The 18,120-nt window shown below is 44.0% G+C and overlaps 1 protein-coding gene across 1 annotated transcript in view; it reads left to right on the top strand.

Annotated features, from left to right (window-relative positions):
- The window catches only part of LOC115172651 (ryanodine receptor 3-like), a 167,527-nt gene that overhangs the window by 66,064 nt on the left and 83,343 nt on the right, over positions 1-18,120 (top strand). Inside the window, exons 4-8 of the mRNA XM_029730307.1 lie at positions 15,060-15,134; positions 15,355-15,433; positions 16,097-16,209; positions 17,282-17,381; positions 17,482-17,575. Of these exons, the coding sequence (XP_029586167.1) occupies positions 15,060-15,134; positions 15,355-15,433; positions 16,097-16,209; positions 17,282-17,381; positions 17,482-17,575 (461 nt within the window). The remainder of the gene's footprint in view (positions 1-15,059; positions 15,135-15,354; positions 15,434-16,096; positions 16,210-17,281; positions 17,382-17,481; positions 17,576-18,120) is intronic.

Raw genomic sequence — 18,120 nt, 5'->3', positions numbered from 1 at the left:
CAAGTTCAACTGACAGATCCACGGTGTAGAATATACAGCACACACGTTACATACACACACCTGAGGCAATGGGGGCAATCTCATTGAATGGACCTTCATATGGCCATTGCATAGCAATTTAATCTGTGTGTATAGCTAGTGTATTGGTAGTCAAAGCAGGTCTCAACACCACCTCCCTATCTCCTCTGAACAGCCAGTTACAGTGGGTATCATAAGTATACACCCCCCTGGATTTCTTCACATTTTGTTGCTTTACAAAGTGGGATTGAAATAGATGTAATTGCCATTGATCTACACAACATGGTTCTACACATTTTTACAAATGTATACAAATTAAATATAGTTGTTGCATAAGTATTCACCCCCTTTGTTTAGGCAACCCTAAATTATTTCAGGAATAAAATATGTCTTAACAAATCAGATAATAATTTACATGGACTCACTCTGTGTGAAATAATATGGATTGACGTGATTTTTTAATGACTAGCCCATTCCTCTGTCTCCCATACATACAACATCTGTGGAGTATTGAATTTCAAGCACATATTTTTTATTTAACTTTTATTTTGACAAAGAAGACATATTGAGACCTAGGTCTCTTTTCCAAATGTGCCTGTGATCTATGGCAAGGTTCAACTACAAAGACCAGGGAGCTTTCTGAAAGCCTCAAAGAAGGGCAGTGATTGGTAGATGAGTGACAATAACAAATCAGACATTGAATCTCTTTAAGCATGGTCAAGGTAATAATCATGTTGTTGATAATGTATTAAACCACCCAGATACATCAAAAGTGGTCCCTCTGAACTGAGCTGCAGAACGGGAAGGAAACTGCTCAGGGATGTCACCATGAAGACAATGGTGATTTTAAAACAGTTACGGAGTTCAATGGCTGTGATGGGAGAAAACTGAGGATGGATCAACAACATTGTAGTGACTCCACAATAGTAACCTAAATGACAAAGTGAAAGGAAGAATACAAATATACCGAATTAAAATGTTCCAAAACATGCATGCTGTATGCAAATCAAAATCAAATAAAATGTTATTTGTCACATACACATGTTTAGCAGACGTTATTGCAGGTGTAGCGAAATGCTTGTGTTTCTAGCTCCAACAGTGCAGTAATATCTAACAAGTAATATCTAGTAATATCTAACAATACACACAATCTAAAGTAAAGGAATGGAATTAAGAATATATAAATATTTGGACGAGCAATGTCAGAGCGGCATAGACTAAGATACAGTAGAATAGGATACAATACAGTATATACATACGAGATGAGTAATGCAACATATGTAAAAAATTATTAAAGTGACCTAGTGTTTAATTTGTTAAAGTGGCCAGTGATTTCAAGTCTATCTATATGGGGCAGCAGCCTCTAATGTGCTAGTGATGGCTATTTAACAGTCTGCTGGACTTGAGATAGAAGCTGTTTTTCAGTCTCTCGGTCCCAGCTTTGATGCACCTGTACTGACCTTGCCTTCTGGATGATAGCGGGGTGAACAGGCAGTGGCTTGGGTGGCTGTTGTCCTTGATGATCTTTTTGGCCTTCCTGTGACATCGGGTGCTGAAGGTGTCCTGGAGGGCAGGTAGTTTGCCCCTGATGATACGTTGGGCAGACCTTACCACCCTCTGGAGAGCCCTGCCGTTCCTGGTGGTGCAGTTGCCGTACCAGGCGGTGATACATCCCGACAGGATGCTCTCAATTGTGCATATGTAAAAGTTTGTGAGGGTTTTAGGTGCCAAGCCAAATTTCTTCAGCCTCCTGAGGTTGAAGAGGCGCTGTTGCGCCTTCTTCACCACACTGTGTGGGTGGACCATTTCAGTTTGTCAGTGATGTGTACGCCAAGGAACTTGAAGCCTTCCACCTTCTCCACTGCGGTCCTGTCGATGTGGATAGGGGGGTGCTCCCTCTGCTGTTTCCTGAAGTCCACGATCAGCTCCTTTTTTTTGTTGACGTTGGGTGAGAGGTTATTTTCCTGGCACCACACTCCGAGGGCCCTCACCTCCTCCCTGTAGGCTGTCTCGTCAATGTTGGTAATCAGGCCTACCACTGTTGTGTTGTCTGCAAACTTGATGATTGAGTTAGAGGTATGCGTGGCCACGCAGTCATGAATGAAGAGGGAGTACAGGAGGGGGCTGAGCAAGCATCCTTGTGGGGCCTCAGGGCTGAGGATCAGCGAAGTGGAGGTGTTGTTTCCTACCTTCACCACGTGGGGGCGGCCCTTCACCAACTACTTCTCAGATAGAGTTCAGTGAGTCAAATCGGAGGGCCTGTTTTCCGAACCTCTGGCAATCTCTATGGGGGTGCCACAGGGTTCAATTCTCGGGCCGATTATCTTCTCTGTATACATCAATGATGTCGCTCTTGCTGCTGGTGATTCTCTGATCCACCCCTATGCAGACGACACAATTCAGTATACTTCTGGTCCTTCTTTGGACACTGTAACTAAAATAGCCTCCAACACTACTCAACAAATTGATGCAGTCTATCACAGTGCCATCCGTTTTGTCACCAAAGCCCCATATATTACCCACCACTGCGACCTGTGCGCTCTCGTTGGCTGGCCATCGCTTCATACTCGTCGCCAAACCCACTGGCTCCAAGTCATCTACAAGTCTCTGCTAGGTAAAGCCCCGCCTTATCTCAGCTCACTGGTCACCATAGCAGCACGCACCTGTGAGGGTGTAAATAGCCCATCCAACTACCTCATCCCCACACTGTATTTATTTATTTATCTTGCTCCTTTGCACCCCAGTATCTCTACTTGCACATTCATCTTCTGCACATCTACCATTCCAGTGTTTAATTGCTATATTGTAATTACTCCGCCACCGTGGCCTATTTATTGCCTTACCTTCCTTAACTTACCTCATTTGCACTCATTGTATATAGACTTTTCTTTTTTTCTACTGTATTATTGACTGTATGTTTGTTTATTCCATCTGTAACTCTGTTGTTGTATGTGTCGAACTGCTGTGCTTTATCTTGGCCAGGTCGCAGTTGTAAATGAGAACTTGTTCTCAACTAGCCTACCTGGTTAAATAAAGGTGAAATTTAAAAAATTAAGAAAAAGGTAAGAAAATTGAAGTGGGTCTAGGGTGTCAGGTAAGGTATAGGTGATATGATCCTTAACTAGTCTCTCATAGCACTTCATGATGACATAAGTGAGTGCTACGGGGGGAATAAAAATGTATGAAATGAAAATGAAATCTATGCATTCACTACTGTAAGTCGCTCTGGATAAGAGCGTCTGCTAAATGACTAAAATGTAAAATGTAAAAATGTACGGGGTGATTTAGTTCAGTTACTTTCGCTTTCTTGGGTACAGTAACAATGATGGACATCTTGAAGCATGTAGGGACAACAAACTGGGATAGGGAGAAATTGAATATGTCCGTAAACACTCCAGCCAATTGGTCTGCGCATGCTCTGAGAACCCAGCTAGGGATACCGTCTTTGGCCGGCAGCCTTGCGAGGGTTAACACGCTAAAATGTCTTACTCACATTGGCCCTCCTTTGAAGGGGGCCGCGTCGGTGGCACTGTGTTATCCTCAAAGTGGGCAAAGAAGGTGTTTAGCTTGTCCGGAAGCAAGACGTTGGTGTCCGCAACGTGGCTGGTTTTCCCTTTGTAGTCCGTGATTGTCTGTAGACCCTGTCACATATGTCTCGTGTTTGAGCCGTTGAATTGCGACTCCACTTTGTCTCTATACTGACGTTTTGCCTGTTTGATTGCCTTACCTACGGAATTACTACACTGTTTGTATTCGGCCATATTTCCAGTCACCTTGTAATGGTTAAATGCGATGGTTCGCGTTTTCAGTTTTGCGCGACTGCGGCCATCTAGCCACGGTTTCTGGTTAGGGTAGGTTTTAATAGTCACAGTGGGTACAACATCTCGTACACACATCCTGATCAACTCAGTCACTGTATTAGTATTGGTCTATGCTGTTCTCGGAGGCTACCCGGAACATATCCCAGTCCGGGTGATCAAAACAATCTTGAAGCATGGATTCCGATTGGTCAGACCAGCATTGAATAGTCCTTGGCACGGGTAATTCCTGTTTGAGTTTCTGCCAATAGGAAGGAAGGAGACATTTTTTGTCATGATTAGATTTGCCAAAGGGAGGGCAGGGGAGGGCCTTGTAGGCATCCCGGAAGTTGATATGTGTTGATAAAACTTCGGTAACCTTTTCCTCAAATTTGCATCGTTAAAATCCCCAGCTACAATAAATGTGGCCTCAGGATAAGTTTGCATAAAGTCCAGTGAAGTTCTTTGAGGGCCGTCGTGGTATTTGATTGTGAGGTATTCTAGGACGGGTGAACAGAAGGACTTGAGTTCCTGTATGTTATCACAATCACACTATGAGTAGTTAATCATGAAACATACACCTCCGCTCTTCTTCTTCCCGGAGAGATATTTATTCCTGTCTGCACGATGAACTGAGAACCCAACTGGCTGAACGGACTCAGACAGTATATCCCGAGAGAGCCATGTTTCCGTGAAACAGAGTATGGTACAATCTCTGATGTCTTTCTGGAAGGAAATATTTGCCCTGAGCTCATCAACTTTATTATCCAGAGACTGAACATTAGCAAGTAATATACTCGGAAGCGGTGGGTGGTGTGGGCGCCTCCTGAGTCGGAATAAAAGTCTGCTTCGAGTTCAAGTTTTGGAACAGCCTCTGGGATCAGTTCAATTGCCCTGGGGGATACGAACAAAGGATCTGATTAGGGAAGGTTATATTCCTGATCGTAATGCTGGTAATGCTGGTGAGTTACTGCTGCTCTGATATCCAAAAGTTATTCCCGGCTGTATGTAATAACACAAACAAATTCCTGGGCTAATATTGTAAGAAATAACACATAAAAAAACTACATACTGCAAAATGCCCTAAGCACGGCAACCCTATCCATCGTCGCCATTACTGCCAACAAGGCACTAAAGTAATACTGCAAATAAACACGGCAAAGGAATAGACTTTTGGCCGAAATGCAAACCCTTATGTTTGGGCAAATCCAACACATCACTGAGGAACTGCCTCCTTATTTTCAATCATGGTTGTGGCTGCATCATGCTATGGGTATGCTTGACATTGGCAAAGACTGTGGAGTTTTTCAGGATAATAAGAAACAAGATTGAGCTAAGCACAAGCAAAATTATGGAGGAAAACCTGCTTAAGTCTGCTTTACACCAGACAATGGGAGAGGAATTCACCATTCACCAGGATAATAACAAAAACACTAGGCCAAATTTACACTGGAGTGCTTAACAAAGAAGACAGTGAATGGTCCTGAGTGGCCAAGTTAGTGTTAACTTAAATCTGCTTAAAAATCTATGGCAAGACTTGAAAATAGCTGTCTAGCCATGATCCCCAACACCTTAACAGAGCATGAAGCATTTTGAAAAGGACAATCCAGGTGTGCAAAGCTCTTAGAGACTTAACCAAGGAGACTCACAGCTGTCATCGCATAACCTATATATACATTTTAGTCATTTAGCAGACGCTCTTATCCAGAGCGACTTACAGTAGTGAGTGCATACATTTCATGCATTTTCTTTTTTTTTGTACTGGCCCCCCGTGGGAATCAAACCCACAACCCTGGCGTTGCAAACACCATGCTCTACCAACTGAGCCACATACAAAAGTATGTGGACAACCCTCCAAATGAATGGATTCGGCTATTTCAGCCACACCCGTTGCTGACTGGTGTATAAAATTGAGCACACAGCCATGCAATCTCCATAAACAGACATTGCCAGTAGAATGGCCTTATTGAAGAGCTCAGTGACTTTCAATGTGGCACCTTTCTAACAAGTACGTTTTTCTAATTTCTGCTCTGTTAGACCTGCTCTGGTCAACTTTAAGTGCTGTTATTGTGAAATGGAAATGTCTAGGAGCAACAGCAGGTCAGCCACAAAGTGGTAGGCCACACAAGCTCACAGAACGAGACTGCCTAGTGCTGAAGCGTGAATCAAATAAAAATCATATGTCCTCGGTTGCAACACTTACTACTGAGTTCCAAACTGCCTCTGGAAGCAAAGTCAGCACAATAACTGTTTGTTGGGAGCCTCATGAAATGGGTTTCTATGGCTGAGCAGTCGCACACAAGCCTAAGATCACCATTCGCAATACCAAGCGTCGGCTGGAGTGGTGTAAAGCTCACCGCCATTGGACTCTGGAGGGGTGAAAACACGTTCTCTGGAGTGTTGGATCATGCTTCACCATCTGGAAGTCTAACAGGACAAATCTTGGTTTGGCGGATGCCAGGAGAACGCCACCTGCCCCAATGCATAGTGCCAACTGTAAAGTTTGGTGGAGGAGGAATAATGGTCTGGGGCTGTTTTTCATTGGTTCGGGCTCGGCCCCTTAGTTCCAGTGAAGGGAAATCTTAATGCAACAGCATACAATGATATTCTACACGATTCTGTGCTTCCAACTTTGTGGCAACAGTTTGGGAAGGCCCTATCCTGTTTCAGCATGACAATGTCCCCGTGCACGAAGTGAGGTCCATACAGAAATGGTTTGTCGAGATCGTTGTGGAAGAACTTGACATGCCTGCACAGAGCCCTGACCTCAACCCCATTGAACACCTTTGGGATGAATTGGAACGCCGACTTTGAGCCAGGCCTAATCACCCACATCAGTGCCGGACCTCAGTAATGCTCTTGTGGCTGAATGGAAGCAAGTCCCCACAGCAATGTTCCAAAATCTAGTGGAAAGCCTTCCCAGAAGAATGGAGGATGTTATAGCAGCAATGGGGAAACCAACTCCATATTAATGCCCAAGATTTTGGAATGAGATGTTCGACGAGTAGGTGTCCACATACTTTTGGTAATGTCATGGACGTCGTAAGGATTGGACCAAGGCGCAGCGGGTAAAGTGCTCATCTTCTTCATTTATTAAAGAACACTCAAAACAAAATAAACAAACGACGATAACAGTTCCATAAGGCTCCCAGGCTATACAGAAAATAACCACCCACAAAACACAAGTGAAAACAAACCCAACTAAATATGGCCTCCAATTAGAGACAATGACAACCAGCTGTCTCTAATTGGAGGTCATTGCCAAAAACCCAACATGGAAATAGAAAACTAGATATACACATAGAAATAGAAAATATAGAACATAAACCAAAAACACCGAAACACACAAAATAAACACCCCCTGCCACGCCCTGACCAAACTACAATGACAAATAACCCCTTTTACTGGTCAGGACGTGACAGGTAATGTAGTGTATATTCACTCAGGGGGGGTGAATACTTATCTAATCAAGGTATATTAGTGTTTGATTTTTCATTAATCAAACAAATATATAGATTTATTTTGTATTTTGAGTAATCATTGACAAAAAAATGACAATTAAATCCATTTTAATCCCGCTTTGTAACACAATAAAATGTGAATAAATCCAACGGGCTGAACACTTATTATACCAACTCTATATACAAAGGATGAAAGACCTACTTCCTCCACAATCATGTGTTTGGGAGATTGTGATTACAAGGCAACACCATAAGTCTAGGACCAAAAGACAGCTTCCACCCCCAAGCCATAACAACTCAACTAATCAAATGGCCACTCTGAATATTTACTTTGACACACTTTGTTTTTACACTGCTGCTACTCAATGTTTATTATCTATGCATAGTCACTTTACAAATTACCTCAATTAACCTGTACCCCCACACATTGACTCGGTACCGGTACCCCCTGTATATAGCCTCATTATTATTTCTTGTGTTACCTATTGATTGATGACATTTTTTGGACTTTAGTTTATTTAGTAAATATTTTATTCACTCTATTTCTTGAACTGCATTGTTGGTTAAGGGCTTGTAAGTAAGCATTTTACAGTAAGGTCTACAGCTGTTGTATTCTGCGCATGTGACAAATATGATTTGATTTGATTTGAAACACAGCACGACCAAGTTGCTCTCTCCATGCTCCTCTAGCAGGGAACATCCTAAACCGTGCCTGTCCTAAAATATCATGTTTCATGTTTCAGAGGAAGGAGTGGGGCAGATATGAACATATGCTAATTTCTCATCCATTGTTCTGTAGTATGACATTGCACTTTTTCCAGGTTGCGGTGGTTTACTGATCTCATTTATGCATTTTCCTGAAATGAATATGCGGGATTGTTGTAGTTCATTACCAGATGCAGCAAGTTGTATTTTAGTACATTATTAATCCAATAGATAAGAGTATATTGTAAGAGTAGAGAGAGTGAGGAAGTGTAATTACTAGATCATTTATCATCTTATTGTTCTGTTGTCAGTCGTTCTCTAATGTATTCTAATAGACAGATAATGCATTTCTGATACTGATAATGATCTTATTCGATGCAATCTTCTTTGTTAAAAGTAACGTTGCAAACATTGTCTTTTGCTTTCATTGATCAGCTGTGAAAGATCTGTATTGTTTGCATTCCTATGTTCATCCATTGTGTTCTGTTAATCTCTCTACCTGTTAGCCTCAAGGCAAGGACCGATGGGTATGTTCACCATTCATTCCATTCTCCTCTCCTGTCACCTCTCTAATGCATTGCTGTTTAGTCATGCTAGCAGCCTGCACTCCCATTTTCATGTCTCCTAGGGATACGATAGTCCCTTCAGTGAAGCAAATAGGTTCCCCACAGAATGCTAGTGTTTTTTTATATGAAAACATGAATGCGTATGCAGCTAAAATGACTGCCATTATGGATTTATTTGGTTAAACAAGTGAATCAATTGTGTCACAGCACTTAGCAACATGACAAAGACAAATGGATAGTATAGAGTATAGACTTCGTTCAACTGTTACTGCTCACATTTCTCCCGGCCAAAGAGAACATTCTACACCTATCCTGAATTAACATCAGATCAATGTCAGTCTTCATTCATTCCTTAGGGGATTTAGAGTTATGTTTTGAAGTCCAGGATCATTGAATATTACCAACAAATGATTACCTGTTCACACATTCTACACCTCAAATCAAATCAAATTGTATTGTTCACATACACATGGTTAGCAGATGTTATTGCGAGTGTATCGAAATGCTTATGCTTCTAGATCCGACAGTGCAGCAGTATCTAACAGGTAATATCTAACAATTCCACAACAAAACCTAATACACACAATCTAGTAAAGGAATGGGATAAGAATATATACGTGTATAATATATGGATGAGCAGTGACAGAGCGGCTTAAATGCAATAGATAGTAAAGAATAGATAGTGAAGGATACAGTGGCATTATTAAAGTGACTAGTGTTCCACTTATTAAAGTGGCCAATGCTATCAAGTCTGTAGGTAGGCAGCCGCCTCTCTGTGCTACTGGTGGCTGTTTAGCAATCTGATGGCCTTGAGATAGAAGCTGTTTTTCAATCTCTCCCAGCTTTGATGCACCTGTACTGACCTCGCCTTCTGGATGGAAGCGGGGTGAACAGGTAGTGGCTCAGGTGGTTATTGTCCTTGATTATCTTTTTTGCCTTCCTGTGACATCGGGTGTTGTAGGTGTCCTGGAGGGTGATGTGTTGTGCAGACGGCACCACCCTCTGGAGAGACCTGCGGTTGAGGGCGGATCAGTTGCCGTACCAGTCAGTGATACAGCCTGACAGGATGCTCTCAATTGTGTAGCCTTCCCTGTAGCTCAGTTGGTAGAGCATGGTGTTTGCAACGCATGGTGTTTGCAACGCCAGGTTGTGGGTTCGATTCCCACGGGGGGCCAGTACGGGGGGGTGGGGAGAAAGAAAAAATGAATGAAATTAAAATGAAATGTATGCATTCACTACTGTAAGTTGCTCTGGATAAGAGCGTCTGCTAAATGACTAAATGTAAAAGTTAGTGAGGGTTTTCGGTGACAAGCCCGATTTGTTCAGCCTCCTGAGGTTGAAGAGGTGTTGTTGCACCTTCTTCACCACACTGTCTGTGTGCATAGACCATTTCAGTGATAAGTACACCGAGGAACTTTTCACCTTCTCTACTGCTGTCCCGTCATTGTGGATAGGGGGGTGCTCCCTTTGCTGTTTCCTGAAGTCCACGATCATCTCTTTTGTTTCGCTGACATTGAGTGAGAGATTATTTTCCTGACAACACACTCCAAGGGCCCTCACCTCCTCCCTGTATGCTGTCTCGTCATTGTTGCTAATCAAGCCTATCACTACCTACCCAGTGTTGAGGATCAGAGGAGTAGAGATGTTGTTTCCTACCTTCACCACCTGGGGGCAGCCCGTCAGGAAGTCCAGGACCCAATTGCACAGGGTGGGGTCGAGACCCAGGGTCTCAAGCTTAATGATGAATTTTGAGTGTATTATGGTGTTGAATGCTGAGCAGTGGTCAATGAACAGCATTCTTACTTAGGTATTCCTCATGTCCAGATGGGATAGGGCAGTGTGCAGTGTGATGGCGATTGCATGGTCTGTGGACCTATTGGGGCGGTAAGCAAATTGGAGTGGGTCTAGGGTGACAGGTAAGGTGGAGGTGATATGATCCTTGACTAGTCTCTCAAAGTACTTCATGATGACAGAAGTGAGTGCTACGGGGTGATAGTCATTTAGTTCATTTACCTTAGCTTTCTTGGGAACAGGAACAATGGTGGCCATCTTGAAACATGTGGGGACAGCAGACTGGGATAGGGATTGATTGAATATGTCCGTAAACACACCAGCCAGCTGGTCTGCACATGCTCTGAGGACGCGGCTAGGGTTGCCGTCTGGGCCGGCAGCCTTGCGAGGGTTAACACGTTGAAATATTTTACTCACGTCGGCTACGGAGAAGGAGAGCTCATGGTCTTTGGTAGCGGGCCACGTTGGTGGCACTGTATTGTCCTCAAAGTACACAAAGAAGTTGTTTAATTTGTCTGGAAGCAAGACTTCGATGTCCGCGACGGGGCTGGTTTTCTTTTTGTAATCAGTGTTTGCCTGTAGACCATGTCACATACGTCTCGTGTTTGAGCCATTGAATTGCGACTCCACTTTGTCTCTATTCTGACGCTTTGCTTGTTTGATTGCCTTGCGGAGGGAATAACTACACCGTTTGTATTCGGCCATGTTTCCAGTTGCCTTGCCATGATTAAATGCGGTGGTTCGTGCTTTCAGTTTTATGCGAATGCTGCCATCAATCCTCGGTTTCTGGTAAGGGAAGGTTTTAATAGTCACAGTGGGTACTCCTATACACTTCCTTATAAACTTGAACACCGAGTCAGTGTATACATCAATGTTATTGTCTGAGGCTACCCGGAACATATCCCAGTCCATGTGATCGAAGCAATCTTGAAGCGTGGAATCGGATTGGTCAGACCAGCGTTGGGTAGACCTAAGCACGGGCGCTTCCTGTTTTAGTTTCTGCCAATAGGAGGGGAGGAACAAGATGGAGTCAGATTTGCCAAAAGGAGGGTGGGGGAGGGCCTTGTATGCGTCGCAGAAGTTAGAGTAGCAATGGTCGAGCGTGTTACTCGCTCGAGTACTGCAATCGATATGCTAATAGAATTTAGGTAGCCTTGTTCTCAAATTAGCTTTGTTGAAAGACCCAGCTACAATAAATGCAGCCTCAGGATATATGGTTTCCTCTTTGCATAAAATCCAGTGAAGTTCCTTGATGGCCGTCTTGGTATCTGCTTGCGCTGGATATACACAGCTGTGACGATAACTGAGGAGATTTCTCTTCGGAGATAATATGGTCGGCAATTGATTGTGAGGAATACTTGGTCAGGTGAACAAAAGGACTTGAGTTCTTGTATGTTGTTACAATTACACCATGAGTCGTTAATCATAAAACATACACCCCCGCCCTTCTTACCGGAGAGATGTTGATTCCTGTTGGCACGATGCACTGAAAATCCCGTTGTCTGTATGGACTCCGTCAGCATGTCCCCAGCTAGCCATGTTTCCATGAAACAGAGTATGTTACAATCCCGGATATCTCTTTGGAAAGCAACTCTTGCCCTGATTTCATCGACTTTGTTAACTAGGGACTGGACATTAGCGAGTAATATACTCAGAAGCGGTGGGTGGTCCGAAGCCTCACTAGAAGACCGCTCCGGCACCCTCTCCTCCGGCGGCGTTGTTTTGGGCCGGCCTCTGGAATCAGTTCAAATGCCCTGGGAGGTGCAGACAAAGGATCCGCTTTGGGAAAGTCGTATTCCTGGTCGTAGTGCTGGTTGTGCTGGTAAGTTAACGTCTCTCTGATATCCAATAGTTCTTCCCGGCTGTATGTAATAACACTTAAGGTTTTCTGGGCTAACAATGTAAGAAATAATACATAAAAAAAACAAATACTGCACAGTTTTCTAAGGACTAGAAGCGAAGCTGCCATCTCTATCAGCACCAACCAACTTAAGGCATACAATAGTGCCTACATTACATGTATTATAAATCCAGAAGTCAGTGCACTGACATTTAGAAGGATAAAAAAATCATTCTTATATTTGTGAAGTGAAGCAACCCCTAGACAGGCTGCCAGTATGTTTCTGCTTTAGCTGACTCGTTGTTGCCTTGCCAAACTTATAATAATCTTTTAAGAATTTCCATAATTTGATAGGTGGAGCTTCATACTTGTTGAGTTCAAAGATAAATGGACTTGTCAAAGCTGCAGCCTAGTGACCACACTGGACTCCCAATGAAGGGGAATTAACTAATCAAGCCCCATTGGTTCTACCACAGCTGTGTGAACTGGAAAAGCTCTTTGGCAAGAGATCATGCAAAGCACAGGCAGACTGGACCTTCATGAGAGCTTAATGTCCCTTTAAAACTTAGTGAGACATTTTCAAGTGAAACTGCTGGTTTGCGGTAGCTAAGCTGCTTTCTAGATGCCACTCTCACCGCTCTTGCATTTCCACTTGTGTATTAACTTAACATGACCTGCTAGACTAGTTCAACATAACCAAAGGGAAGGCCATGGGTTAACCAGTCTTTATGTCCGATTGTAATCATACAGTGTACTCTAATCACTGTTTGTCCTTGATGAACTATCCTCTCTCTAAGGAATGATGTGCAGACTGATTCAGATCTGGTCTGGATAAAACGTTTTAACACTACAGTATGTTACATCTTTGTAAATTCTCTCTCCTCACATGTGTCTTTTTTCAATAACCCTTAGCTCTCCACTCCTCTATTCCTGCTCTGAAATGTCAACGGAGGAAACACTAATGGTAGTTGAATGCTGTATGTCATGTTTCAGGCATCAATAGTCTGTGGTTGAGCTGATGAGCTACAATGAGGGTATCGACTCACAGAAGGAAGAACGTATTCATTTATTCAGCTGGTCTCAACTTATATACAGGGGTTCCTCAAAGTGGAATAGGGTCTTATTAATGGTATTTTTGGACTAATATTGTGTTTGTTTGAGGGGTATCAGTCTCATAGATCTTGTAAACGTTGAAAACACAATGCTCAGAAAACCATTAAGTCAGCTATCAAACATCCATTTAGCACCATTTCAGCTAGTGACCCCAAATTGAGTTTGGAGTGAAGCTGTTCTAACTCATCCAAATAGAGTGCTGAACACACTTGTGATTTCATTACTTTGTTGACATGGTTTTGTATCAAAGTTCAAACAATCAGAGTCAGTGACTGAAGTGCCCAGGGTAAGGCAGGGTGAGGCTTATAGCCTCTGGCAGGGCGACGTGTGCAGCGGTATTTCAGTGCCACCTCTTTGTTCCAGTCTGCCGCTGTCCCCCTGGTGGCTGCTGGGTAAACACAGTGGGGTGACGTGCTGCTAAAGGTCACACTTCTTCAATTGATGTCAGCATGTCATATCCCGGCAACAGCTGTGGGGGTGAAATCAGTTTTCCCCCCGTCTTTGATCATCCTTTCCCCTTCTGGGCCAGTGGGCCAGGGACACGACAGTAGGGACACTAGGGACAGTAGGGACACTATGGACACCAGGGACACTAGGAACACTAGGGATAGGGGAATCTGAGCCTGCCAGAGCTTTGGATGGTGTGAGGTTAGGATAAGAAATGTTAAGAGCTGGTGTAGTTTTCTCAGGTTGTGTTAGGGTGAATGCAGCTGGATATGCCTGATGCCTATTAGACTCTCTCCCACAGGAAGTAGAACAGCCTGGCATGGTGCTGGTACTGCTGCAGTATATATAATCCATGGCAACTGCATTGAACTGGAGACTATTGTCTTAGCAAATAGCAGCGTAGATAGATTGTTACACGGTTTGTTTGGACGAAGATACACTGGCATGCAAAATCAAGTACGATTCAAATAAAGTCTTGCACAGCACGTCACCATCTGTGAATGACCGACAAGGACTATACACAGTTTACTGTGGATAGGACAGACAGAGACCAACTCAGACATTTTTAAAAAACTTACAGCACATTCTCAGTAATGTAACTCTCTCTTATCTTACTGCTCCATAGAGGCTCATAAGAAAGGTGAGTAACACAATATTGCCTGCAAAAAGTAGGGACAGGTTTGCAAGCAGAGCCCAAGTCCGTGACGGCACATCACTCTTACCCCTATGCATCTCCTCAAACCACTGTGGAACCAGAGTGGAACCCGTTTGTGTCTTTCCTTCCTAGCTCTCTCTAATATCACAAACCAGAGCCTTCTTACTGTAACAAAAAGTCTCTGTTACCGACTCATCTCTCACCTCCCATTCCCTTCACCTGTAGTCATGTGATGATGATGATCTGTATTCTGCTCCATGGATACAGGAAGCAGGTGTCTCCCCCGAGTGACACATCTGACTGCATGCCTTCAGTATTGTGTTGTGGACAGCGGGACAGTGGTCCAAGAGGAGAGGACAGGCTGACAGGGGCAGGCTGGGTCAGTCTGTGGCCCCTGCCTTGTGTGAGGTCACCCCTGCCTTATGTGAGGTCATCATCATGCGCCAGAGTCTTGATTCTCCCACTATGATGCAGATAGATGCAGATAAAGAGAGAGAGGAGATTGAGAGAGAGAAGAGTGAGAGAGTGAGAGAGAGAGAGAAAAGGAGAGAGAGAGAGAAAGGGAGAGAGAGAGAGAGAGAAAAGGACAGAGAGAGAGTGGCCACAGGGGACATTCTGTCTGACAGTGTGTCTTGTGTGTGATGGGTGGTGTGCTGTCTCCGCAGGCGGCCCAGGGGGGCGGACACAGGACACTTCTGTATGGACACGCTATCCTCCTGAGGCACTCCTTCAGCGCTATGGTGAGAGTACACCACACACACTCACTCATCCATTATCCAAGGAAAATGTATTGTTTTCTCATTACTCCATGTGTTACTGTTTCATAGTTACGACAGTTTATCTGAATATTTGTTGCACGTCCTAGTGACATTTGTTCCAGTTCTGAATGTGACACCGGAATTGTGTGCCTCTTTTGATCAGCTCTTTTATGTTGTTTTGATGTCTATCAATCTGTTCCAGTATCTGACCTGTTTAAAAACATCAAGGTCACAGACAGATAAGCTGTCCTTTGATGTGGGGCTGCAGGAGGACTCAACAGGTAAAGTCTTCCGCTCTATCTGTCTCGACTCTCACTATCACACAGTCACTCTCTTAGCTGGGATTCTGATTGGGACTGACTCATGGGATTTCACCTGCCCCAGTGTTCATTTCAGATTCTCCTAAGCACTGCACTAAAAGAGGGACTTTTGCGGTTCAGATACTGTAAAAAATATACCACCTTAACAGAGATTTTGTGTCAAGTCATTTATTCCGTAGGATATCTCTGAAAACATTCCAAGCAGACTGAAATAAATGTCTTAGATGTGCTCTTTGTCACGATGTCGAGGCTCAGCTCGTTTGTCTCATAGAGATGTAAAAGATGGTGTGGCTGTCCACGTATTGGAAAGCTGGTTGCTATGGTGCTTGCATGTTGATGAGTGTGAGTGGGCATATATTAGTGTTTGTGTGAATACATTTGTGTGTCAAATCTAATTTGTGTGTGTGTGTGTGTGTGTGTGTGTGTGTGTGTGTGTGTGTGTGTGTGTGTGTGTGTGTGTGTGTGTGTGTGTGTGTGTGTGTGTGTGTGTGTGTGTGTGTGTGTGTGTGTATTGCTTTCACCATTGTAATCTGAGTCTCAATCACCTGGGTATGTAGATCATAGAGTTGTAATCGACATTGTGCAGGCAGGTGTCCCCATCAGTGTCTCTCTATGCTCCTGCAGGTGAAGCCTGTTGGTGGACCATCCATCCTGCCTCCAAACAGAGGTCAGAGGGCGAGAAGGTGCGCATCGGTGATGACCTCATCCTCGTCAGCGTGTCATCAGAACGATACCTTGTCAGTACTCCCTCAGTCTATAAATGTCTTATTAAGAGTAGTTTATATGATAGGCTATTAAATGTTTCCAGACCCATTACACAGAACCATTATGCCATTCAATCCAGTAGGATGAGCCATGAATTGTAGATCTCGGACTGAAGGTGTCACCCTCCCACTCAGCTCCCTCTGTCCAGTAAAGAAGACGAGATATTGGGGACAGGAAGCTAAGAATGAGCAGGAGAAGGCTACGTACAGAGAGCTGGGAGGGAGAGAGCAACACTGTCAAACTGAACACCTACTATACCCTATCTTACTCTGTCCCCTATCCCAACTTTCCTACACTGTGTGGCCTGGCAAACCCTGCTCCCCTGTTCCTCATCAGGCCCATCTATGACCATCTCCCAGACCCTTCTGTTATTCCACTGTGTGAACCTCAGGGCCTTGGCATGCTGTTCCTGGAAAATATCTCCAGCATGATGCAGGGAGAGTGTAACAACAGCCAGCCCAGCCAAGCCCATGTTTATGGGAATTAAGCAGGGATACGGCAGCTTTCACTGGGCTAGAGGCCCACTTTCATGTGACTGTTACTGCCACAGCTCCTCTCTGTGCTGCTGTCACCAGGGAGATGCTACCTCTAACCAGGCCTACAGCACCTTCAGGACCAGGGCTGGAGATTTCCTCTGCGACACTCTGCTGCAGAAATGTCCCATGCACGGGCACGCCCACATGCACGCCTGAACCCACACACACATACACGCACACGCACACACACATACAGACATACACACATACACACACATACAGACACACACACATACACACACGCAGCCCTCTAGAAACTGGCAGTCCCAAGTTCACAGTGCTGTTGTCTCTCCAGTGCCAGCTTCTCTCCAGGTTGATGAATGACTCTAAATCTACTGCAGCAATAGCTTGCATGCATGGACAACCCTCTGAGTTGTAGCCTGGCTCAATGCCTTGAATCAAACTGTGTATTTGACATGGCTCCTGCAGTATAGGCCAACGGTAGTTTATGTCCCGTAATGTAGTTATTGATGGTGTGTGTAACATAATGTTTCTCTGTCCCCACCAGCACCTGTCCATCTCCAATGGCAACATCCAGGTGGACGCGTCCTTCATGCAGACTCTGTGGAATGTCCACCCCACCTGCTCAGGCAGCAACGTGGAGGAGGGTATGTCCAATTGTTATAGTTTCACTACTAAACTGGCTTATAATGTTGTTTGAAATGTATGGGCATCAATTAAAGGTGCTGTTAATCCATCCTCCAATAGGTTATCTGCTGGGTGGCCATGTGTTGCGTCTGTTCCACGGTCATGATGAAGTTCTGACCATCCCAGGTTCCGACCAGAGTGATGAGCAACAGAGGTAAGTCACACAACTGGGAAACAGCTGTAAGACTAAACACGATGAGTCTTCAGGAGTTAAAGAGCGGCTGCCTTTAAAAAGCAGCTGATCCCTTTGAAAAACGGCCTATGTGGGATCGCTATGAGTCAAACAGTTATTCTGGTGTCAAAATGTACTACAAAGTCTAAATAGGATCATTTTGGTCATCAAGTCAGTCTCGTTTAAAACGGAGTTTGGCACATCCTTGCGTCACAACGGGTAAATGAATGTTGGGTTTTGATTAGACGATGTCCGTTTGTCCACTAACATGGGGTGACAAACTGTGGTGATTGCTCTCTATCCAATAGCATAGACAGTGCGACAGACCTGCTCAAGCAGCTCCGACTGTTTACATAAGACACGTCGCATTTTTTTTTAACTTGAGAAATACCCCACTAAACACCTTAGTTTGATGTAAAATTGCCCAACTAAAACATCCTCGGAAAAAGGTCAAAATTATCTTAGATTCTTTCTGGGGATTATGAGGAAGTGAAATAAATATGCGTCCATGTCTACTGTGTCTCATG

Source organism: Salmo trutta, chromosome 33, assembly GCF_901001165.1.
Source record: "Salmo trutta chromosome 33, fSalTru1.1, whole genome shotgun sequence".
NCBI lineage: Eukaryota > Metazoa > Chordata > Actinopteri > Salmoniformes > Salmonidae > Salmo > Salmo trutta.
The sequence above is the reverse complement of the archived record's forward strand: the minus strand, read 5'-3'. Positions and strand labels throughout refer to the sequence as shown.